Source organism: Amblyomma maculatum, chromosome 2 (genome assembly GCF_055883805.1).
Source record: "Amblyomma maculatum isolate TAMU_Amacu chromosome 2, ASM5588380v1, whole genome shotgun sequence".
Lineage (NCBI taxonomy): Eukaryota > Metazoa > Arthropoda > Arachnida > Ixodida > Ixodidae > Amblyomma > Amblyomma maculatum.
In genome coordinates this window covers 32,969,257-32,994,255 of record NC_139345.1, presented here as the reverse complement: position 1 = coordinate 32,994,255, position 24,999 = coordinate 32,969,257, and the positions used below count along the sequence as shown (strand labels likewise).

Below are 24,999 nucleotides of genomic sequence, written 5' to 3'. Positions count from 1 at the left end.
CACCGCTGCCGTCTTCTGCCATTTTTCTCGACCGTCCTGCCCGGGCTCCGAGCGAATAACCAGAAGTGACGTCAAAAAGGTTACGTGACTTCCTCCGTTCTCCCTGTACTCCGCCGCTGGCGACGGAGCACGGAGGACTGCTCTCTGGACCACAAAAGCGCGCCTCCTCCGCCAATAGGACACAACGCTACTGCTCCTGTTCGACAACTGGTAGGCGCTGAAACTCGCGAGAGCACTTTTAGTGCAGCTAAAAGTGCTCCCGTTCGCCCAATGGAAACCAGTATTATGCTCAAAACAAGCATCGTTTATAGAAATATCTGCATTGCATACATTTCAGAGCAAGCTGACTAGTCTAAACCCAAGACCGAAGTTTCTCACCGTGTTCGAGGTTCGAAACTGCGAAGAGGAAAAAGTTACGGTGGTTTCGCGATAGCTAAGCGCTAGTTTCACGTTCGAAAGTTTCACGTTCGAAAGTTATACGTTCTTTTACACTAAATAGGCTTAATTAATGTCTACTCGACTTGGCTAAGCCTCCTCGCGCTACCTAAGAAAAGTGTACTTATGCCCACTGTATGTTCAGATGGCAAGTACTACCGTAATGCACGTGCTTTCCAGGAGGAAGACAGGAACTGGCGCGTTTTTAGAGCAAGAGACAAAGGCTTTGTGTGAGCTTACAGGAGGGCTTGAACACACGCCTGCTTTGGGCATTCGGCCATGATCGAGAGGCAGCGAAAGGTACGATTGACCGGTGACAGCTGGCATTTTCGTCCTCGGTTAAGGTAAACGCTCTAGACAATGATCGCGCTTATCGGAGCGTCAACGCGTGCGACTAGCCGCGCACTGAAGCGGAGTAACCGACAGCTCGAAGAACCACCTGTGGGTCCCTCGGGCCTGGATCAGTTTGGTTCCACACACACTTATGACCCACACACTTATGACCCGAAGAGCACTGCGATTAGCTAGCGTGTTGCCTAGGATAGCGGGCGACTCTTTGTATAAATTCCGCCTATGTGCTCTGTGGGGCTAGTGCCCTGACCGTAAGTTAAGATTGGGCAATTTGGGGCCTTCAAGCGTTTTCAGAAATCGGAACGTCAGCTATGGTTACCCTCAGCCAGAAAATAGCAGCAATCGGCCACTCGTTAACGGCCGAATTATGTGCTAAAAAGGGGCCTAAGAATTTTCTTATACTAGAAAACAAGCCTGGGTGAACGTCGATTTAACGCCTGATGGATGCCGATTGAAGGTGCCAGGTGAGACAGCATGTACTATCATCCTCATAGTTCAAGACTATCCCATACGAAGAGCGGGCGTTTCAGAATGTTCCCCAAGCGGTGGCTGTAGCGAATCTTGGGTAAAACATAGAAGCTGTGTAATTTTTGTTTAGCACGGTCGCAACCGTGTATTCTACGAAAACCATAATTACTGCTTGCAGAATATGTGTGCAGAACAACTTGTCAGGAAAACTGTTCTGGTTGAACCTAATTGATATCCTCAATACGAACGATTCGTCTCGTTAGATAATAATCTTAAATGGCTGAGTTAGCAGATTACCTTCGAATCGAATCATTTCCTTTGATAAGATCTGGCTTCCCTGTCAGCCCACAGCATCGAAAGGGAGAACCTCCGATTTCGCTCGGTGATAACAAATGCAGTAATTTTTGCATTACGTAATGACTGAGATCAGCAGGTCGCGCCAGTAAATACGAAGGGCGAGGGAATATTGTAGGTAGCGGTCCTAGTAGAAGGCTATCAGTTATTCAGGCAAGGCAAGTTCCGGAGCCACAAAAGCGATGTACAGACAGAAAGCAGTACAGCAAATTTGTGAATTGGGGCGTTGTAGTCGTACAATCTGTTTGGTAGAATAAAATAGCAAACGTAAAATACGACGGCGCGAACAAGGTCTGACTTTCGAGCGAGTCGCCACCGGCGTGGCGAGGGACGACCTTGACAGCTCGGCACGGCCATCAACACCTTTGAACGCGTGCCTAGGCAAGCGGGCGCGAAGCACGTATGACACGAAGCTGAAACAAGCGGCCTGTGCGCCCGTCGCCACCGTTCACGTTTCGCAATTATTACAGTCACTCTGATTCCTCGTGGGCAACCTCTGTCGCACATTGGCAGCAAACACCTGAGCTCAGTCTTCATAATTGATTGGCCTTTTCTACGCTTTTCAGCGACGCGAAAGGGATTGAATGGCCGTACCTCAAGGACATAAATACACTGATGAATTTTTTGTTTGCTTTTTTTTTCACCAAATTATAATTTGTTGCGCATTTTTCTTCGCATCAATGTTAGTTTCACAAGCGAAAATCTGGTAAAGCGTCTATGCTTTACCCGACTTCTAGGAGTGGTGCGGTTCGCCAACCAAGCTTACACACCCAGTAAGTTTCTCGATAAAGCTCATCGTATTCTTGGAAAAAGGCGCCAAACTATAAATGGAGGACAGAGAAGATATGACACGGGACACGCACATACGCGCACCAAAACCAATTGTTTATTTCTTGTCGCATGGAATAAATACATACTGGCAAGTCATAAGCAGCTAGAAACTGACTAATCATCTTGAACTTAATAACAGGGGTGCCAGCGGAAACACAAAGACGCGTACACAAGAATGAGGAGGTAGACACGAACGAACGCTGGACTATCAACTGTTATTAAGTTCAACATCAGCCTTCCCTTAATCTAAGCCAATGTGGCTTTCAATAAACGCTTTCATCATCATCATCATGCCCCAACTGGCCCAAAAGCCAACGTTGTTGTCTAATCATGTGCAGCATGCAAAACCAAGATGGATGCAAATTGTTCCCGTTCTGCACATCACACTGAGGGTATGCGCGCTCCTTTGCCGACCAGTGTCAGTGATCTCTGAGTGCATTTATCAGCCAGGAGAACCACAGAAAGCGAAGATGGAACGAATTATGAAAAAGTAAACGTTGAAAGTTTCTGCGTTCATTGAAACCCATGATGTCGGCGGTGTTTTGCCGCGGCAGTGCTTCTGCTTTCTCCTGGAGCTGTAAGAGATATATTTATTCCAACAATTGGCTGCGAGCTTTCTTAAACATTCACTTTACTTAGAAAAGCGCCAAACATCTTCTTGCAGAGAAGAGTCAGTTGTAAGGGACACAAAAAAAAGAGAAAGCAGTAGACAAAACGCTCATATACTTGCAAAGATAAACTTCAGATGAAGTTATAAAGTAGCGCAGCAAGCACTTGGTCACCGCGAACAGCAAAAACAAAAATAGCCAATATAACAGAAAACAAATTTCGTCAAGACAAGAAGCCAAGCTTATGCACAAAATCCCGCAATCTCACAAAGTCACCGAGCAACAATGAAAATCGATAATCCTTCTGTACCTTTACAATCTAACGCAGTCGAACATTCTAAAATATTGCGATTGCTGAGAGGTATTAAAATGACAGTCTGCGCGAATCATTTCTGTGCGAACGTAATTTGTTTTTCTTGTACCTTGCATCGTCTTAGGACGGTTTACACTCAAGAATCACGCCCCAGTGCTGCGGTGGTTAGGGTGCTAGACTGCTGTGTCCAAAGATGTGGGATCCAGTTGCATGCGGCCGCGGGGACCGCTTTTCGAGGGAGACGAAAAACTAGGAGTCTGTGTGCTGTGTGATGTCAGCGCACGTTCAACCCCATGAGGTCTAAATTTCCGGAGTACTCCAATACGGCGTCTCTCATAACCTGAGTCACTTTGGGACGTTAAACCCCATGAATCAACCCGACTCCTAATGATGAACGCTAAACGAACAGTGCACCTCTCCATCCTAGTGCAGTATAAAGCTTCGTTCTTGACGCCAGTAACTTTTCTATTTCTTTTTTTTCTGTGCATGCGCTTAGCGTGTAGGCTTGGGCTATTCATCGGCAAGCTGGCCATTCATTGATTTCCTTTTTTTCCACATGGCAGTTTTAAAACACTGAGATGTATAGAATATCTCTCAAATATTAACTTAGGGTTCATTTTTTCTTACACAGAGTATATTAACAAATTCGGGATGCTAATCCATTATTTTCCAAGTTGATTACTAAAGGTTAACAACTGGATTTTTTAATTCGTCTGGTTTATGAGGTTTAACGTACCAAAGCGACTCAGGCTATGAGAGACGCCGTAGTGGAGGGCTCCGGAAATTTCTACCACCTGGGGTTCTTTAACGTACACTGACATCGCACAGCACACGAGTGCCCTGCTTTTCGCCTCCATCAAAGAGCGGCTGCCGTGGCCGGGATTCGGTACTGCAACCTTGGGCACATATGTAGAGAACCCTAACCACTGCACCACTTCGGCGGGGCTGGATTTTGCAATTGTTGAACGGTGTAGTCAATTACCATTACGCGTTCGGTGTTGAAACGTACCGTTAGTTACTTGGCCAAGATTATATCCACTGAACCAACTACCATGTCGTTATCGTACCGGAGCCAGAACTGTATAAAAACTAGCATCAAACAAGAGGAAACTCAACAGAGAGACACTTTATTTTGTCATTGCGTACAGAAATAAGAATATTTCAATTCAACATTGAGCGCACTCTTGCTCACGAGTAAGATACTTCGTGAAACTGTAGCGTTTGTTACATTTGTTCCAAATTAATTTAAAAACAATAAATATTGTGAGATGGAAAAGGCAGCGCTAACTGACATGTCATTTGCGATTTCTAATGCTATCAACGTATACAGAGCAAGTAAATGTAAAAATAAAAATATGACAGAAATCAGGCCATGGAAATAAGCAAAAAAAAAAAAAAAGGCCCATTACTACAATCGGGCGTTCCATATGGAAGACTTCAAACACCGTACAGTGCTGTATAGGTTTTCTGCGCCGGTGAAACGTGAATGTGCAGTTCAAGAATAAACAAGTTTTGCATTACCACTAAATATTAACTTCCTCGTGCTGCATAATACCGATAAGTTATGCCGAATTCCGAAGCAGGTTTTTCGCAGAGCTGTGCTTAGTCAGCTTTTTTTTTTTTTTCCCCCAGCCTATTCTTTTCTATGCGTGCTTGTCATGCATCTGAGGCCAGCTGCTCAATAACGATGTGAAACCTATTCGCGATGTTGGAGTAGTTGTACTTTTCAGTTAGTACGTGACATGAATTATTGGTTTGGTTGGTAGGGCTTAACGTTCGAAAGCGACTCAGGCTATGAGAGACGCCAGGCATGAATTATTAGCACTGAGTATCGATTAGTCTTGTTTGCATTCATCATCGTCATATCTTCAGTGCGTCTCTCCAGTAACTAACGGCTCACAAAATCTAACCGGTAAAAACGTACTTGACTACGCTGTTTAGTGGTGCCTCTGCGTCCTGTTAACTAGCTAGGCTACATTAGGCAGTCCATTAATCGGAAATCTATAAGCCTCTGTCAACAAACAGCGGAAATGTAGCGTGGGACACGAAAATACAGATATGACAGCTCATGACAGTTTTAGGCAAATTTCTAACAAATAAACAAACAAACAAATAAAACAAGAAATAATAATAATAATAATAATAATAATAATAATAATAATAATAATAATAATAATAATAATAATAATAATAATAATAATAATAATAATAATAATAATAATAATAATCTCTTTAATTCCATCAATGATGGTAAAAGTCGCTTTAGAAGCAAGCGACTTGACTGAGCCCGCAGCCTCCTTTGCAAGGCAAGCAACGATAGAAAAGGAAGCAGGCATACCTAGTGCTTCACTTAATGCGAAAATATACGCAACAACTGAAATCATAAAGAGAAACAAATCACCTGCAAATTGGTCCTTAGCTATTTAAGAAGGCATAATGAATAAAATGTTCACGTAATACTCGTACCATGTATGAAAATCAAGACCCGATTTTTGAAAAGAATCCAAAAGTGTTGGCAATGTGTATGATATTTTTTGTGTAGAATAATTAGCTCGCGGAGTCACCACCTTCCATTGTTCTGTGCATCTTGTGATATAATTAAGATCTTGTGTTCTTGGCAAGATTAGATAATTCATGAAGAAACTTTAAATTTTATTTTACCTCCTGTTTAAAAGCTTGACTTAACTTGTAGTTATAAAGGTCAAACACGGGTATTATATGTGCTTTCAGAAATTAGTCTAATCTGAGGCATTGTAATGTAAGTTAAATAGTGCCCGAGCAAATGTTTTCTGCAATATATGTATCTTCTCTAAATTCGTACGTGATGTGGTACCCCAAACGAGCGAACAATAATATAGCATACCAGAAAAGAGGGTGTTATAAAGAAGAACCTTTATTCTGTAGGGTAATAGAGCTCTCAGCCGCACCATTATACCAACTACACGAGATAGCTTGCTCATACGTTCGAGTATTGAACCTATACGTAAGAAAGATGTCAAGAACTTTTTGCGAGTGCGGCATTCGTCTCAGCCTATCTTTGGGAGGCATCCTGGGGAGCTGTTTGCATCTCGCTTCTCTGCACAATTTATGGCTGACTCTGAAGTTCTCTTAGAGCCCCAGTTGAGCGGAGAATAACATTCCAGGTATGCTGTTTTAATTTGCTAGTGATCATGCTACAGCCCGTTGGAAAATTATACAAATAGGTATGAGTACGCATTTGTGAAACCTGAAGAAAATCGCTTTCTTGCCGCAGCGGTAGCAGCCTTTCCACCTGAGAAATTTTGAAAGAAGGGTTTAGAGTACCAGGGTCAAGTCAATTGGTGTTTACCGCAAAGCAGATTAAGCTAGCGTACAATGCAGTATGATTCGTTCGCATAAATATTCTCCCCTATTGCAACGACGGCAAGAACGGTACGGTCAAGTCATCGAAGTGTCGAGAATAAAAATGTACGTTGGGCCCAACTAGTATAATACCTCTTCAGCCATTTTCACAATCCCTGTAGGTGGCGCTGCAGTCGTGCCAAGATGGCGATCTGGGAAGGACTCAGCGTATGATCAGCATGGGCTCAGTGGTAAGTTTCTTTAATTGCACCCACGACTGTCTTGCGAGGTGTTTTATTGTAGGTGAGCGCCAAAGTTCAGCTAAACTCCTGCATCCTGGCCTCGGCGGCCGCTTTTCGGTGGAGCGAAAAGTAAGGCACCCGTGTGCTGTGCGATGGCAGTGCACGTTAAAGAACCACAGGTGGTGGAAATTTCTGTAGCTTTCCACTGATGGCGTCTCTCATAGCCTGAGTCGCTTTGGGACTTTAAACCCCACAAACCAAACCAGACCTAACCAAAAGCCTGAATAATGGCAAGTAATAAAACAAAAACGCGTTGGGAGAGTGAAAGAAACCAAACGCGATTAGATGTAGCTTTCCACTGTTATATTTAATACTTTAAAGATTTAATACTACATTGTTGCAGGTAAGCAGGTGTTTGCGCAGCCATTGAAAGATTTTGAAAGCTAAAATATTTCCCAATCGTTTCACTTTCATCCGTCGTCAGCCTAGATTTCAAATCATCGACCTGAACCATTTACGTGCAGCCATCATTTTACTCGAGCAAGGCCCCGTCCTTGCCTGTACTGTACATACACATTCGTGAACAGAGTTGTTCGTAGCGCAGAAGTAATGTGCAGCAGAGAAAAGTGATACCGCGTAACTGCGGTGTCAAGGGTTATGTGCTGATTCCTTGAGCTTATTTATGTAAACTTCACTTCAGTGCAAGCAGTGACTGCGAATCCCAGTACCCGCTGTACTGCGATACAAGACTGCTCACGTATGTGCTGTGTGCCGAACACGACGAAGCGGGCAGTTGACGAGGGCGTCTCTTCCTCCAATTCTGAGGCATAATACGGGTTAAGTGCAAAGTACCCGTCGGATCTAGCGTGTGAGCCTACACTTACCAGGGACTTAAATCATGCTACCTAGCCAATATAGTTAATTTTTTTCTTGTCTGCCGCTTCATGTCTTCTCAAGTGATCTCGTCTCTGCCCGCTTTATAATCTTTTTCGGTGTACGGCCTTTTCGAAGCGGTGACCTAAATAACGCCGAAGATTTAAATAAATGGCTTTTTGAAGATGACTGCGATAAAAACAAAAACATAGCCTACTTCCTCTCATCGCGGTCACAAATAAAGAGCGGCTGCAGAGATGGATGAACGAGCAGACAGATCAGTTTTATAGGCTGATGCGTGCGCAGCCTTGGTTTGAAAGTTTTAATTAATGTGACCTATCTGAGTACAATGCATCACGCACCACCGGTGACTCAAAAAGCTACTCTTTAAAAAGGGGAGTTCAGCCACATACATGAAGCGCTGAAACACTTCAACATGAAGTAATTGATATGGAGCTGCAGCATGTTTGGAGTGACCATCTCGTCCGTTTTAAACATGATTTAAGCCCACCCTTCCAAACCTCACCCTCCTCTATTCTTCACCACCCAGCACCCTAGGGAGACCTGGGAAGCGGCGCTGCTCAGCTGCCATGACTTGTAAACGGACCTTGGCCGCCAGGGCGCCAGCGGCGTTAAACGCCACTGAGGCTCCGGAATAGGAGATCCACCTAGATTTGCGAGGACCTAGACCAATAGTGCATCGGGCCAAACACCTCCTTGCATAAGATAACGAGCGGTCGTAGTTTGCTGTCACTCATCACGTTCTTCGTAAAATCGAAGGCGGAATTCGTTCATTTAGCGCGTAACGCTAAGACATGTTTTATGAACGCGAGCTTCATTCCTGAAGGTACGGTAATCAACTCTGCCGTATACTGAGGAGCATTGGGAAAGTTGCGGCTGTGCATTTTAAGCAAACGAAAGGGAATGCTGGCAAGCGACTTGCTCCTGTTTCATGACAGCACCCGAATCCATGCCCTATATATCACTGAAAAACTTAGCTGCAAAAAACATTTCATCATACAAGTCCTGACGTACCTTGAACAGTAGGTGCGAGACTTCTGCGACCATGACATCAAAAATCCGATTCAGAAAATGAAGCAACGTCTGGATAATGGAAAAAAATTCTTGCAAAATGCAAAATTGTAAAATATCACTTTTGAGTTGAAATTTTGTAGAGTACGCATTTCTGCAGCCGTGCTGGCATCGGCATCATTATTTTACGAACACGCACCGTATCATGCATCCGAAGCCCTTTGCGTGCGGTACTCCTGCGCAAAAATTTAGAAAGAAGTCACTAATCTCACCGAATTTTAAAAAGGTGGTTTCCGCAGTCGTTGTCTACACAAAATAGCGTGTTTTCTACTCTTTGCGCAAATCAGACGTCACCCCATAGCAGTCAACGGTATATATAACGAAAGTGGAATACACCGACCAAAACAATAGGTATAGACAGACGTTTCAGCTCCTACACGGGAGCCTTGTTCACGGGAACGCGAACAACGGCACCGACAGGTCACGGGCATGGGAGCCTTGGAAGCCGTGTTCAGGTGAACAAGGCTCCCAATACAAGAGCTGACAAGTTTTTCCATCCTCATTCTTTTGGTCGGCGTCTTCCGCTTTTGTCAGGCACCACCCCGACCAGACGGGATTCGGTCCGACGCTTAACTCCAATGGTAAAAAGGTTCGCAGGAAAGGTTTTGTCAGCACTGACAAGATGAATTTAGTGCATTCTCTTGCACACCTTAACCATTTTCTACGCAGAATCTCAACGCTAGGCTTCTGAAGAACCGTTGAGGGGCGCTTCCAATGTCAACGCAGATGATCGTGGGAGAATCGTATGCTTCCTTTACTTCCGATTCCAGCTTGCTCACTTTGTTCCAATAGAATGCATGGACGCTCTACGATTTATTCCGCCTATTTTGTAAATGTGTTCGTGCGTCAACATTCGTGATAGTACAGCATCATACATCATCGCAAAACCAGCCCTTGATGCGAACGTCATGCAGAGACGGATTGCCTTTAACTACAAGCGTATGCTTTCATGGGTAATTAAGAGGGTTAATTGTAAGCTGACTGCTGTGTGTATACACTGCAGTCTGGTTCAAATGCATTTGGGCGATTTTTCTGGCAAGCATTAATCAATATATCTATATTCACTGTTTTACGTGCTGGGAAGGGCCGAAACTTATAATGTTTAATAGGTGATGGACGCGATCTTTTGCCGACATAAAGCGGAGTTCAGACTCGCTGAGCTAACGACGACATAGTACAATCAGTGATGTAGAAGCAAAAACAATTTTGTAGAATCAGCGACATCAACACACAGATGGTATGTATCGCAATGGAGGAATAAGAGAACAGGAAGTAGCTGTAGCAGACGATTACCACATGATCATCAGCGTTGACTTCGGAAACGCCCCTCACTTATTGTTGAGAGGCCCAATACGTTAGCCGTATACTCTGAAATAGATTCATCGAGTAGGAGCTGCTAACAGCTTGGTACGAAAAGAACCCACCTGGCTTCAACAGTCCGAACTGCGTTTTTCGTTTTCAGCTGTTTCTGTTTTAGTACATACTTGGTTGTGCGACAGTTGGCAGCCTGCAGTTTCTACGAAGCGCACGAATTAATTTAATGCACGCTTATCAACTGCAGTCTTCAGCCGCTGGGAATGATTTGAGTCCATATTCTTGACGACTAGAGGTGTGCGTTTCGCTGATATCGCTCCTTGCCCAGGTGTCTCAGCCAGTAGCCTGGGTAGTTAATGGCGTAAAATTTGGCATTGACAATACGCGGAAGCTAATTACCGACGCGTAGACAGGTGGAATGGTCCTAATAAATACTTGCTCCTCAAGTTCGGCTGTATTCAACCGCGCTGTGATACGGAGGGAAAGCTTCATCGCAGGTTCCTGCACGAGACGGATATTTTGACTCGCGCAGCAGACGACGTACTGTAACCTGCATTCCAAATTGTACTGAATCATATTTATCCTTAATCGACCCTGAATAGAACAAATTAGAGCCCTGAATCATTGGCAGATCCAAATATAGAGATCATGAGCTCAGGCCGATCAGTACATTTAGAGATGCTCATTCGGTCGTCCCTAGCGCTTGCGAGTTTCCGGTATACAGAGCCTTCTAAGCGTCGTTTATTGCCCCAGCAACATCGTGCTTTTAGTGTCATAGGTCAAAGCCTTGCATATGCACAGTAGCATGCCTCTACGTAACTGACGCCAGTTTTTCATGTTGTAAAAACGACGAATCATCAATGAAGGTCATAAAATGGCTGCCGAGCGTGCTCGTAAACTAGTATGTATGTCTCGAAGCGCCAAGGCAGGCATTTGTTTCGCTCAAGAGCTTTCTTTTTTGCTTTTTTGGATTATACTAAGAAACGCTGCGTGCGTTATTAATTATGATGAGTGAGGTACTGTGCGAGTAGATTGGTATTTGCTTTGCGAAGATATAGTGGCGTTTATTTCTTCACAGATACAGGAAACTGGTTACTGGTACAGTTCTGTTTTTCAATAATAGAGAATATATACTTACTGAACACAGTTCTTAAACTGTAGTTTAATTTTTTTTTCTATGCTTACTGCTTTTGCTATGTCAAAAAAGTGTTCGAGAATTCATTTGAATGTTCAGATTTTCTCACATTTGAAGCTTGTTTACTTGACACCGAAGACGGCTTCTTTTAAAGCACGCACGTAGTTTTTCTGTGCAAAACATGCAGATATCATGAGCACCCAGCAGCCATAAAGGAAAAATGAAAAAAAAAAAAAAATATCAACACTTTAATATTACTTCGAAACGGCAACTTCAAGGGCGATACGGTGCCCGCACTTTTGCAAAAACACGGCTCGTAGCAATGATTACAGGCAAGAGATGAGGTTACGTTTCTATTTTAAACCAATCCCGCCAAAAATTGGTGTTCCATACAACAGCAGAAAAAAAAGAAGAAATAAAAAAGGCTTTGCGAATGTAAGAGAAATCTGACAAACCGATTACCACGCTAACTATACGATGACCTTCGTCAGCTCAGCGTTACAGTGGTACTACTCATTTAAATACCAGGTAAGGAAGCGCAATAAACAGACTCACGTGTTCGGCTGTCCAAATATATTCATGCAGTGAGAAGCATGAATTAGGAAGTCAAGCAACGGAAGAGGGGACTACTTCGTTTGCCTTTACTGACTGCATGATAACTTTCTGCAGTCCACTTGCATGCAGTTCAGAGGCAGTTCAATAAAAACGCCAATGCCTTTCCTATACGCAGTTTTTGTTTCAGGAACTGCGTCATTAATTTCCATCCAGTGAAAGCTCATTACTACGCGCTGATCAATCATGATTATAAGGAAATTTTTTCCGACTACAATCCTCAAGGACAGTAGCCTCTCGTAACCGTTTCGAGAGTCGTTAGGTGTAAGTACTACGCTGCGATACTTAATGAGCTTTAATACAAAGGTTTTTGTATATTAGCAGCATATCTCCTTTCGGTTATTATACTGGTACGTGGTGTTCGTTCTGCGTTGGAAGGTTCGGCCCGTACAAGAAAATTGAGAAATTTGAGCGCGAGGGCTAGTGTTTTCATTTCACTCCACAATTACGTAATCAGAAATCTTAGCATGATTCCCAGCACGCTCCATAAACCTCCAACCTCCATGGTTGTTGCACGTGTGAAACACTTATGAGCTCTAAAATATTTTTGGGCGTTTGGCGGCTTTACTATAAGCGCAGGTCAGGGCGCTCACCTTTGGCGTTACTGTAGAGGGAGTCGAGGTAGCTGTTTTCTCGAGCAAAGGCTCGGCCAAAGTGATGGTGCATCATACTCTTGTTGCCTGCGCACGTGAAAAGAAAACATTAATTGCCAGAAAACTGCGCGAAAGATGAAAAGGCAGTAAGAAAGATATTTATATACTTTTCCTAATGGCTGCCCTCTCTGCCCTAACTATAGTGCATCCTCTCGCGTGCAAGGCGTTTTCTTGTTAGCATTTCCCTTTTTAACAATATAACAGTTTGTATTCTGTGTTCAAAGATGCGTTCGACGTCATTATAGTGCTCCTACAGTAATGCATGCTCGTCCGAAAACAACAAGCGGCTCTATAATAAAGAACATCAGTGAAGTCAAAATCAATTACAACTTTTACATAACTGCACAGTACTTAGGGCACGACAGGAGGTTTTAAACATGAGAACGAGGAAAAGGGAATGATAAAGTACTAAGGGTATAAGCTTGAATACTAACATGCTCCTCGTAGTAAGCTTCGCGCCATTAGCGGCTACATGCTCTCCCTAAAAAACTGCATGTATAGATGTCCTTCTTAATAGCTCCTGAAAACATTTTCATGGCACAGTCAAGTGAATATTGTGAACTTTATGTAGTTAGAGCATCGTGTTTCTTATTTACTTCGTTTGGAAATTTTCTATGAAGATCAAGACCTTAAATACTAAACACATTCTGCCTTGAATAAGTTCTGGGCATTCATCGAGAACCAAACGCGAACGTTCAAATGTCTACATTGTCCCGTGGCCTAAATTCCCCTGAAAACGTAACATATATGTCCGCGCCGAAGGGCACAATAAAGAAATCATAAGTGGTTATTGCACTTTCCTGGCCATATTGATGGCTTATGTTCGCACAGAAGAAAGAAAAGCATGACCGATACAAAGACAAAAAAAATTATCGAAACAACCGTAATCTTATAGTGCAGGTCTCTATTCTTCGTGTCGTCTCTTTTGCAGGATTTTTCCGCCAGAAGCTAAACCTAGCTTCATCAGTACAGTGTCATAAGCTATGTAACGGTAAATGCTACCGCCAGCGAAAGCTTATTGAACGTAAATTCGAGAAAAAAAGTTACTTCCGGGCAGTTATTCAACCCAGTCGCCTGAAATGTGCCAAAGAAGGAGGGAACGTTCATCCTCTAACCACTGGTAAAAATAATATGGGAACAGACCCCGAGGCGGAACTACGGTAGTTTATTCTTTCCAGAACACGGGTGTAAACTTTTGCTGCCACTAGTACAGTAGACCGGCCAAGGAAAGAGCTTACCTCCAATGGTCCATGCCGCGTTGACTGGGCCTAGGTTGACCAGGCACCGCGTATGCAGCCACAAGCACCACCAAAGAACCAAAGAGGCTGTCCACGACGCAGGATATGACACAGTCATGCCAGTTAGCATCCCCGCTTCCTCCTTTGCTCACGCTGTTATGTCTTTTACAGCTGTCTTAAGAACTGAGCACGCCCAAATGGAACTTAAATCCACGCAGCTTTCTTCGAAAAGCGACACGGAAGTATGTGCCGTGTCGTCCTGAGGCGCACGCAGCGACAAGTCACAGCCGGCTATCACGTGGTGGGACACTTGCCAGAGCGGAGCAACGCCGGTCCGCGGCTCGCGCAGCGCGCCGCTCTCGCATGCCGCCCCGAGGATGTGGAGCAGCAGCAGCGTCGGCAGCAGCTGGTCGCCCGGCCGGAGAGACTGGCGGAACTCGTGCGAGATGCGAAACCGCGTGTGCCGAACGCCTCCTCTGGTGCCGCTCGCGCTCGCTGATCTTCCCACGAGCCCCTTTGTGTTGACAGCGGGCCGGCGGGAACTCGTGGAAGCGGGAGATGGGCGCTTAAGAGAGGGGAATCCGCGTCATCACTGCGCGTGCGCGAGCGAGGCGTGCGCGCGCGAGGCGCCGCCGCCGTACCGACGCTGGCGTCGCTAGCTCACGCCGCCCGGAGTACGTGGGTGGGAAGGGACGAGAGAAGTGTATCTTTGGAGCCTCTTTGGGTACGAGCACTATCTTTGGGACGATCGCCGAAGCCAACGGCAGAACGGCCAGCTTAGCGAGACCGTAACGCAGTGTCCATTCGGCGAAAGTGTCCTTTTGTTCTTTTCTGTGAGGCTATGCTGGTATGAAAGTCAGTCTTAGTACAACTCGCGTTCATGGACTGGGTATTTCCCTTAGCTAAAAATTTAACCGTTGCGTTGCCTGCCAGACACCGATGATGCATATGAAATGGCAGGTATGCGGTACTTAAAGACCCAACCAACTCAGGCTATGAAGATCGCCACAGTCGAAAGAAATACCACCTGAGAATTTTTAAATTGTACTGATATCATACAGCACGCTGATGCCTTTTGAGTGTTACCTCCTTCGAAACGCGGCTTCCGCAGCTGGGTTCGAGCCCGGGTACTCAGACTCAGTAGCCGAACATATGGAATGTTTCTCAATGTGCCCAGTCGGTATTGCGGGTGTAGTCAGCTTCAAATGTTTTTTGGTGATTCGTAGTTCATAGGTTTCGTTGTTTCCAGCCTCGAGACCAGTTTTGTGCTTATAACTTTGACTCAGTGTCAGTGTAGCTTTTAACAACAAAATAGTTGTGACGAAAACATGTCTCCGTCAGGCGTGACGGTAAATCCTCACTGCTCGAAAGTTGGTCAAGCGGGAACCGACGCTCTGACATAGAGGTCACGAGTAAAGCATGCCACCCCTGCACTACTGATTCACGTCCTTTAGGCTTCCGTTATATGGCGGCCAAGTGTGTCAATGTGTCTCATAACGTGTACAATAAATGCCTCTCAACACTGATGCTATGCGCCACCGCAAATTGTGTAAGACGTTGGGAGGGCAGGCTAAGTTTTCGTAAATTTTAAACACTCGTGCGAGATCTACTCCACCTTCCCTTAAATATTTGACCAACATCATTCCCACTTCGAGTTTTAGATCAATTCGCTCGCACCCTACCATCTCATCTGCTAGCCGTCCTGGTTAGCTCAATCGGTAAAGTGCATGCTTTGGAAAGGTGGTGGTACCGGGTTCGATCCCCGGACAAGGGCGAATTTTTAACTACGAAGTTTCTGTGAAAGCTGTATAGCTCTCCTTTGTAGCCGTATGGCTGCGCTTGGGATGATGCCAATGAGTAATTACTCCCTTATTACAAGTACTCTATAACGCCGCCCACCCATTTTGCGGTTTTAGGGTTAAGTTAGGCGTCGGTTGATTTTAAGGCGAAAGCCTTACTAGCTTCCTGAGTGGCATGTACAGAACCATGTGACCAACTAACAAGCATGTGACCAACTAATTATGGAATTAAAATAAGGAGAAAAATTGTATTCTATGTGAGAATCGCCACCGGCGTGCGAGACGGGGACGCTGCCAATCCATCAAGAGGCTTCTAAGTTTGCAGCTAAGTAAAAGCGGTTCTAGTGAGTGCACAGCTCTCTTAAAAATTGAGTTGATGGTTAAAAACGCACGGAAATGAACCAGAGTTTGGGCGAGGCCTTATGAACAAACGTAGGCATAAACAGAAGCAGCAAGCGGCCACTGAGCAATCAAATGCAGGCACACATGCTTTCGCATTATTGAACGCAAGGGTGCTTAAGTGCTCCCCCCTCCCCTCCTCTCCTAGAAGATATCTGGGTTGGTTTGGTTTATAGGTTTCAATGTCCCAAAACGACTCAGGCTATGAGAGACGCCGTGCGGGGGAGGGCTCCGGAAATATCGACTACCTGAGGTTCTTTAACGTGCCCTGACATTGCACAGCACAAGGGCGCCTTGCTTTCCGCCGCCACCGAAAAGCGGCCGCCACTGTCGGTCCCGCATCCTTGGACACAGCCGTTGAGCTCCCTAACCACACCACCGTCACTGCAGGATTTTCAGAAGTTTAAACACTATAGTGTTGATCGCGCGTTCATCGAAAATCACAGGGACACGACAAAATTTTCTTATTCGCCAACACAGTTGCGATGCTACAACCATTGTCGCGAAACGTTCATAAGGAAAACATTGCGGGAATTATGAAGTGGTTGAGCGGGAATCGAGTCGTTGCCCTCTCGGCTACTAGCCAGATTGGGCTACCTTTACAGTCTACACCCCTTAGAAGGCCTTATTCAACTCCGTAATACCTTGACTGGAAAACAGCCTCATATTATGCTATAGCAGGAAATTAAGGCTACTAATCGGCAGCGCTAAGGTGCAAGTGGCTCTACTACTCAGTTTTACTACTTGGCCTGCTACATCACTACGGATTAGTGTTGCCACTCAAGATCTGGCAGTGCTATCGCATACACTTCTTTAAGGAGATTGGAAACTCGTCTCATTTTTTGACGATGCCCATAAGTGATATATGGGATTTTATTTATGCATAATCCCACAGCGTCGATCATTAGGCATTGCAAAACAAGGAGAAGGGGGGAGGGGTTATATAGTTTAGCAAAATACAATCGCACATGCCGGAAATTTCGCAATTCCTCTTGACAATACATGACAGTAGTGCACATTTTTCACCTCAAAATTGCGGCACACAGGACAAAAATAAGTTCAAAAAAGGGTCTACAGGGAAAATTAAACCTTAAGCGTTCAGCGCTAAAAATAAATCGTCATCACATAAAATAGAAGCCACATAAACTGGTAAACGGTTCTCCTCTTTCACCGTTTTCGAAAAGAAAGGATGTTTAAAATGATTAGTTTTGCATTGAAATGGTCTGATCTTTTTCGGATGGTCTCTTCTTTGCGATACATGGCTTGGGGGCTGAAGGTAATTTAATTTTCTGATACTAGTGCAATCGTGAAATATATTATGTAATAACTTAAGGCGGAAACATTTCCTTCTATGACTCTGCTCTTGCCATTAGCACTTGAAATGCTCAGATTCCTATTATAATTACCTAAAACAAACGGTGTCAGGATCTCACACCGTGCACGCCTACTCTAAAATGGAGCGAACATTCGAGAAATTAAGTCTTTCTTCCAGAGAACGGGCAACGGTTTTGATGTTGCGGTACAGAAACCCAAGCATTTTTGCACTTTTCGCTACTGTGTAGTCAACGTGTTTGTTCCAAGATAAATATAGTGTAAGGATTGCACCCAGGTATTTAAATTCATACACAGTTTTCAATAACACACCGTAAATGGAATAAGAAACGTTAGGCATTTGAACACATCTTGAAAACGACCTGTGTACGGTTTCGTTCAAGTAAATGTCCATTTCCTACATCTGACACCAATAGACAATTGAATCAACATCTTTTTTTAGAATCCTGGAATCATCACTGTTTCGTACTATTCTATACAAGACACAATCGTCTGCGAAAAGGCGCACAGTGCGGACCGCTCTGTTAATAATAACATTCACCACAATTGAAAACAACAAGGTAACAAGCACGGAGCCCTGAGGTACTTCGGACGTGACATCAGCGCATGCGGATTGGTAGCCCTTGAGGACAACGTGCTGTATGCGATAGAACAGACTTTGCCGTATCCAGCATATAACCTTATTGTCCAGTTTGTACCCATGGACCTTTTCTATTGACAAATCGCGCGGGACAACATCAAACATCAAGCACAATCAATGCTGTTCTGGTCATCAAGAGCTGCCGCTATCTCATGCACAAACTCGGCTAATTGAGTGACGCGTGAAAAACCATGAAGGAACCCATATTGGGAGTTATCCAGAAGGTTGAATCTGTTTACTTGAGCTATGATGTTAGTATATAAAATGTGTTCAAGTGTTTTACATGCAAATTTATCAATGAGATCGGCCTACAATCAGAAACAACATTCCTAGGGCCGATTTTGTGTATTGGAACAATCTGGCAGTTTTCCAGTCCAAAGGCAAAGAAGAGGTACGTAACGATTTTTCAAACAGTACGTGAAAGTACAGGCACATTACGCTGGCATATGACTTCAGTATAGAGGCAGGGATATCATTGGGACCGACTGACTTATTAACAATAATTTCACATAATTATATTAAGATATACCTCGAACTTCACAACTTATGGGAGGAAGTACCTCGTTAACAGATGTCGATCGAAAGAGATGTGACAGTGGGTTGGCGGATGGAAAACAGAGAAGAAGAAAGAGTTCAGTAATTCGCCTTTTTCTGCATAGTCATGAACGATTGCATTATCATATCTTAAAGGCGCTTCAGATGGATTACTGCTAGCATTACTGCAAATGTACTTCCGAAATTCCTTAGGATTACGTTTTACCTTTTCCTCAAGAGCTTCAAGAAAGGAATCTTTAGCTTGTTTAATTTTAGCTTTGACACACGCTGCTAAGTCATAAAATTTGGCCTTATGCGCAAGCAGTCTTGTAGCGCAATATTTTTGGTAAGCTTGTAGCTTCCTTTGGATAAGAGCGCGCAATATGCGAGTCATTCATGGCTTATCACGAGCATGCTTAGGGGAAGTAACACGCGAGGGAACAAATCTCATGACTAATTCGGCGACTTTCTGCTTGAAAATGCACCAAAGGTCCTAAAGGCTTGAATCATCTGCTACGATTTCAAAAGTTATAAAATATAATTCATGGGCGGTGGTCCCACTGTAGTAATCTTCTTTGCTGTAGCAAAATACCTCCTGTGGTTTATGACGACCGGAATCTTGGTTGCTAACTTAACAACAGCAACGACTACGTCGTGATCGCTTATCCCGAGGATGACATGCGTATCTGAAATCATATCAGCTGAATTGGACAGAAGTAAATTCAGTGTGGTTTTACCACGTTTAGCTTCTAATACATGCTAGTCAAATGCGTAAAAGCGGTAAGGTTATAAAATTCGGTCTATCATTGACCACCCATTCCTGACCTAAAGTCACTGCCGCTCCCGCGGATTTCTGGCAGTTTAAAATCACCAGCTATAAGTTTTTTTCTACACCTGATAGTAGAAACGATATCCCTCAACTGGCATTGCTTGACTTGGGTTGAACAACTCTAGGTAAATTAAGCTGAATATCCAGGCAAGTGCGCTTCGATCCCTGAGTAATGAGCCTCCTTTTTATTGGGTTCTGCAAACAGTTGATATGCCGCCGAGCTCTACAGAACTCTTCGCACGTGCTCTAACATATGTTGTCGTACCCGGACTCATCAGGCAATACAGGAAGCATCACGTTTCGCCTGAGATGAAACGTTCAGCTGCCTTTGATGTGACAACCTTCTGCCTCTAGTCATTATGTCTACAAGAAGCAGAGTTTCCTTGCTATAATGTCCGTAGTTTTACGGTGTTTGGAACCAAATGTATTTCGATAATCTAACACGTTTCTGAAAGTCAATTGTATTGCAAAAATGGAACTTTCATTGAATTTACTGGTCTGTTTTGACATTTGTGGATCCAATTAAAATAAAAAACAAACGACCGCATTACGATCCTCCATATGTGATAGCATTGACATATTTGGACATGAAGATGTGTGCCCCTGCTATGTATTCGTCTGCGAAATCAATAGAACATTCTACAGGAAAACTGGCGGCAGTGCATAGCACTCTTTTATGGACTTGGCGTAAACGCGTGAATAAAAGGAAGCATGAAAAAAAAAAAAAAACATTACTTTGCTGTGTTAATCATGCGATCATGCTTCCAGACCACACACTGCATGTGTGCTGCAGCAATAAATCCTCCCATTGCGCTGCAGCATCTTCAGTGGAGAAGTGCGAAAGCCTGAATGTTGCTGCTACACACAGTATATTGCGTGCCCCTTGTCGAACACATCACGCATCAAAGTTCACCAGCGTTCTTTAACTGGTTTACAGGAAAGGAAAGGAGAAATATCAGTCACATTTGTCTCTGTGGATACCTGAAGTCCCTCGGAAAGATCAAAGGTACAATCGACTTCTGGCATCAGGTTTTGAAGGAATGCAGGTAGTAGCGCTGCAGCACTTAAGACTGTACAAAGTATCGTCATCCCAGTTGATTTCGTATCAGACAGAGATATCTCCTAGCAAGCTCTGCCATTTCCTATTTTGTGGCAGCCGCCGCTTTACGTTATTCCTTCAAATTTTCCAAGGTTATCACTACAATCAACTGTTGCGTTTTGTTATATATTATATTAGACCACTAGAAATCCTGCCCATTTTACTGCGACAATCGTTGTACCTCCGATATTTGAAGATCCAGCGCCGGCATTGGAACCGTCTACCCTCCAAACACTTTCATAACCCGCTCCTCCCTTTAGCCTACTTAACTGCGCCTTTATCTACCTCCACTCTGCAGCAGCACCAACCTATCTCTATCAACCACACCATTCAGCTTCAGCTTGCACTACCCCCCCCCCATGTGCTAACAAAAGTTTTGGACATAAATGCACATAAATAAATCATGTTTTTGCAATTTATTCCATTCAAATTGACCTAATAATTCCTCCCCTCTTTATTTGAGTATCCTGAAAAGGCAGACAATTTAAGCCTCCTCATTACCAAAGGAAAGCCTGCGGGACAAAAAAAAAAAAAAAAAAAAAAAAAAGAGGTCTCCTCGCAAAACGGGCATTAAAGGCAGCCTTGATGTGTCGAGAAAAGGGTTCATTCGAGGTGTACCTCAGTCCTTAACTTCTCGCCTCTTCCGTCGGCGTCCCGAGTACAGCGGCAGCAAATCCGACCCTTCCGACGAATAAGCTTTCCTCTGACGCCACCACACCTTCTCATGGGGCTAAGCACAGAGCGACTCGGCCGCCGCCAACTGCCGCGTCTTTCATCCTAACGACGCACTTCCCCTGCTCCGCTTACGGTGCAAGAGCGCGCGTAAGGGATTGAGATAAAAAGGGACCACGTCCAAATAAAAGCCCGTTAAGGAGATTCTCAGAAGCGCGCGCGCTCAGCACTGGTGTTTCAAGCAGAGCGCGTTTCCTGCGGCGCTTGCACCAAGTCATAGTTCCGGCCGACTAGGCTCGGCTGCCAGGGCAAAATGGGCCCTCAAAAGCTCATTTGTAAAATCACCTCTCTTGCCGACTTCTGCTGGGGATACTTGAGGAGATTCGTTTTTTTTTTTTTCGCTCATTTAGTTTTCTGCGCTGCCTTTTGCTGCTCGTAACCCTTAACCCTTTCCTTGGCAATTTAAAATATTTTCGGTTGCTTCCTTGCTTGTTGTATTTTATTTTCTTTCGTTCGCACCACTTGTTAACGAATAAAGGCTGAGAAAAAACAAACATAGGTGCGCATTTTATGTAAGCTCCTCTCTTTCTGGGCTGTTTATTGGATACTGAATTTTTAACTCTACAGAAAAATACTAGCCCTTGGCTTAATGTACAAGCCAGTGAAGACAACTGTTTCCTAGCAAGCTTGTCTAACAAAGTGCTTGGGCTGTTCTAGCCACTTCTACTTTCTAGGTACACCGCTCTGCTTGTTTTATATTTGGTTGCCTCTATCTCACAGTTCTTTTCGTACCATTAAAAAATTGTCCGCTTCATAACGAAGTCGCCATTCGACTTTTGAATCCAAAGTTCGTAACTCAATATTTCCTTGATTGTTATGCACAGCCCTTTAAAAATGCATATTTCCTTTCGTGCGTTATAATATTCAGCTGGTTGTTACAGACGACTATGCGAAGGAGTTGATAAAGCCATTATTATTTGCACCTAGAAAGGTTAGTAGATAGTAATATATCGTCGGGAAAAGCAATAAGCTTTTCCAGGGCGTCTTAAGCCGTAGCTTCTAGGCATTTGGGAGACTTTATGGAACTTTATGGAACTTTATGGAACTTTATGGAATTACAGACCAATCAGCTTACTGTCTGTTACGTATAAGGTATTTACTAAGGTAATCGCTAATAGAATCAGGACAACCTTAGACTGCAATCAAGCGAAGGATCAAGCAGGGTTTCGGAAACGGTACTCTACTATCGATCATATCCATACCATCAATCAGGTGATAGAAAAATGCTCGGAATATAACCAGCCCTTATACATAGCATTCATTGATTACGAAAAAGCATTTGACTCAGTTGAAACCTCGGCGGTGATGCAGGCATTGCGAAATCAGGGGGTAGACGAGCCGTACGTGAAAGTGCTGGAATATATATATAGTGGCTGCACAGCAACCATAGTTCTGCATAAAGAAAGTAACAAAATTGCCATAAAGAGAGGTGTTAGGCAAGGAGACACAATCTCCCCAGTACTATTCACAGCTTGTTTAGAGGAAGTATTCAGAGACTTGGAATGGGAGCAGTTAGGGATAAGGGTAGATGGAGAATACCTCAGTAATCTGCGGTTTGCTGATGACATTGCCTTGCTAAGCAACTCGGGGGATGAACTGCAAATAATGATTGATGACCTAGACAGTAAAAGTAGAAAGGTAGGCTTGAAAATCAATATGCAGAAGACTAAGGTAATGTTCAACAGCCTCGGGAAGGAACAGCAGTTTACATTAGGTAGCGAAATACTGGAAGTAGTAGGCGAATATGTCTACTTAGGACAGGTAGTAACCGCAGATCCGGACCATGAAAAGGAAATAACAAGAAGAATAAGTTTCGGATGGAGAGCATTTGGCAAGCACTCGCAGATTATGACTAGCAGCTTACCGGTATCGCTCAAAAGGAAAGTATACAACAGTTGCATCTTGCCTGTACTCACCTATGGGGCTGAAACGTGGAGGCTAACCAAGCGAGTTCTACTTAAGTTGAGGACAACCCAGAGGGCTATGGAACGAAAAATGGTAGGGGCAACATTAAGAGATAGAAAGCGTGCAGAGTAGGTCAGAGAAATAACTCAAGTTACTGACATTCTAGTGGAAATTAAGAAGAAGAAATGGACATGGGCAGGACATGTAGTGCGAAGAGAGGATAACCGATGGTCACTGAGGGTGACAAACTGGATTCCAAGGGAAGGAAAGCGTAGCAGGGGGCGGCAGAAAGTTAGGTGGGCGGATGAGATTAAGAAGTTCGCAGGGGTCAAGTGGATGCAGCTAGCACAGAACCGGGTTAAGTGGAGAAATATGGGAGAGGCCTTCGCCCTGCAGTGGGTATAATCAGGCTGATGATGATGATGATGATGATGATGATGATGATGATGATGATGATGGAACACTGAACCTTCAGATATGACCAGGCAACACGGACGCTTCACTCATTCAAACATAACTTGCTTAGTGTATCACATCACACTGTGACATTCCCGAATAGCCTTTCATACTTCCTGACTATAGTACCGTGCCAACTGCAGCTTCGAATCATTACCTTGTCCTTTCCCACAACGTTCCCACAGATCCTCCTCTTCCCATCACTGATGGGTGCGTTAAGCATGTTTCTCGCCAGAACGAAGACATTCCGTGCCATCATATACAGCATGGACGCAACCGTGTGACATAGGTACGGCGGAAGTCTGGTGATCGCCGAGTCTTATATCAACACCGCAATATGAGGTAATGCCGTTTCTGATGGCCGCAGAGGGACGCGCCATCACGGAGACCATTTTCACCTCAATATCACCTATACAGAAATCAACCTGCCTGTATGTTATCCATAGCCAGGGGGCTTTGTGACAATAAGGAAGTCATCCATCTTTTTGTTCAGTAGCATGTGGCAAAGAAAAGAACAGGACTTCGAAGCCTGTTGCCGTCCTAAAATGAGTAACTGTGGACGGGAGTGAGTGAGTGAGTGAGTGAGTGAGTGAGTGAGTGAGTGAGTGAGTGAGTGAGTGAGTGAGTGAGTGAGTGAGTGAGTGAGTGAGTGAGTGAGTGAGTGAGTGAGTGAGTGAGTGAGTGAGTGAGTGAGTGAGTGAGTGAGTGAGTGAGTGAGTGAGTGAGTGAGTGAGTGAGTGAGTGAGTGAGGTGAATCAGCGAGCAAGCAAGCTAGCAGGCTAGCTGATAGCTAGCCAGCCAGCTAGTTTATTGTAGTAAGGTACTAAGCTGCAAGTCCGAGACGGGTTAAGCGTACAAAACGCTCAGAGAAGAGGATGTGCGTGTGAGCCAGCGATAATCAGAATAAACAAAAATGCGTGGAAAGGGAGTCGCAAAACGTATGTAGCCGGAAAGTTTGTAGCATGTGTGCATGTTTGTACATATGTAGCAGTGGAGAACGGCAGGGACGCGCATGCTTTACATAATTTTGCTACCGCACAGTGCAGCCTTTTCGGTCAGGAAGCGCTACTAGTATGAATTTACTGAAGTTGAATGCTGCTCTTCTAAAGTCTCTTGGAAAGCAGCTGTTTCTGAGTGTAGAAAATAGTTTTCTTGCGTAGTGAATAGATAAGCGTCTTCAGCACAATTTGTTTCAGAGGATCATTTTGCAATTTCATGGTTACCTCATTCGCAGCACTCAGCCAGGTGACCACAGAGCTCAAATTTCAGCCTGTTTTTCTTGGATAGTACGTGCAATACCCAGGCATTTGGAATCCGCAGCAGAGTACCTGCGCAAGAAAAACGAGAATCAGTGAGAGCTGCAAATCGTGCCTTAAAACTGCCGAGAGAAACCCTGCCTTTTTGGCGTTTATGAGACACCGCAATTGGCAGTTA

At 44.3% G+C, this 24,999-nt stretch overlaps 1 protein-coding gene across 1 annotated transcript in view; it reads right to left on the bottom strand.

Moving 5' to 3' along the window:
• The window catches only part of LOC146198302 (lachesin-like), a 93,188-nt gene extending 78,791 nt beyond the window's left edge, over nt 1–14,397 (bottom strand). The window contains exons 1-2 of the mRNA XM_084593726.1: nt 13,841–14,397; nt 12,543–12,629 (exon numbers count right to left, since the gene is read on the bottom strand). Coding sequence (XP_084449852.1) covers nt 12,543–12,629; nt 13,841–13,970 — 217 coding nt within the window. The 5' untranslated portion in view covers nt 13,971–14,397. The remainder of the gene's footprint in view (nt 1–12,542; nt 12,630–13,840) is intronic.
• Between the last annotated feature and the right edge of the window lie 10,602 nt (nt 14,398–24,999).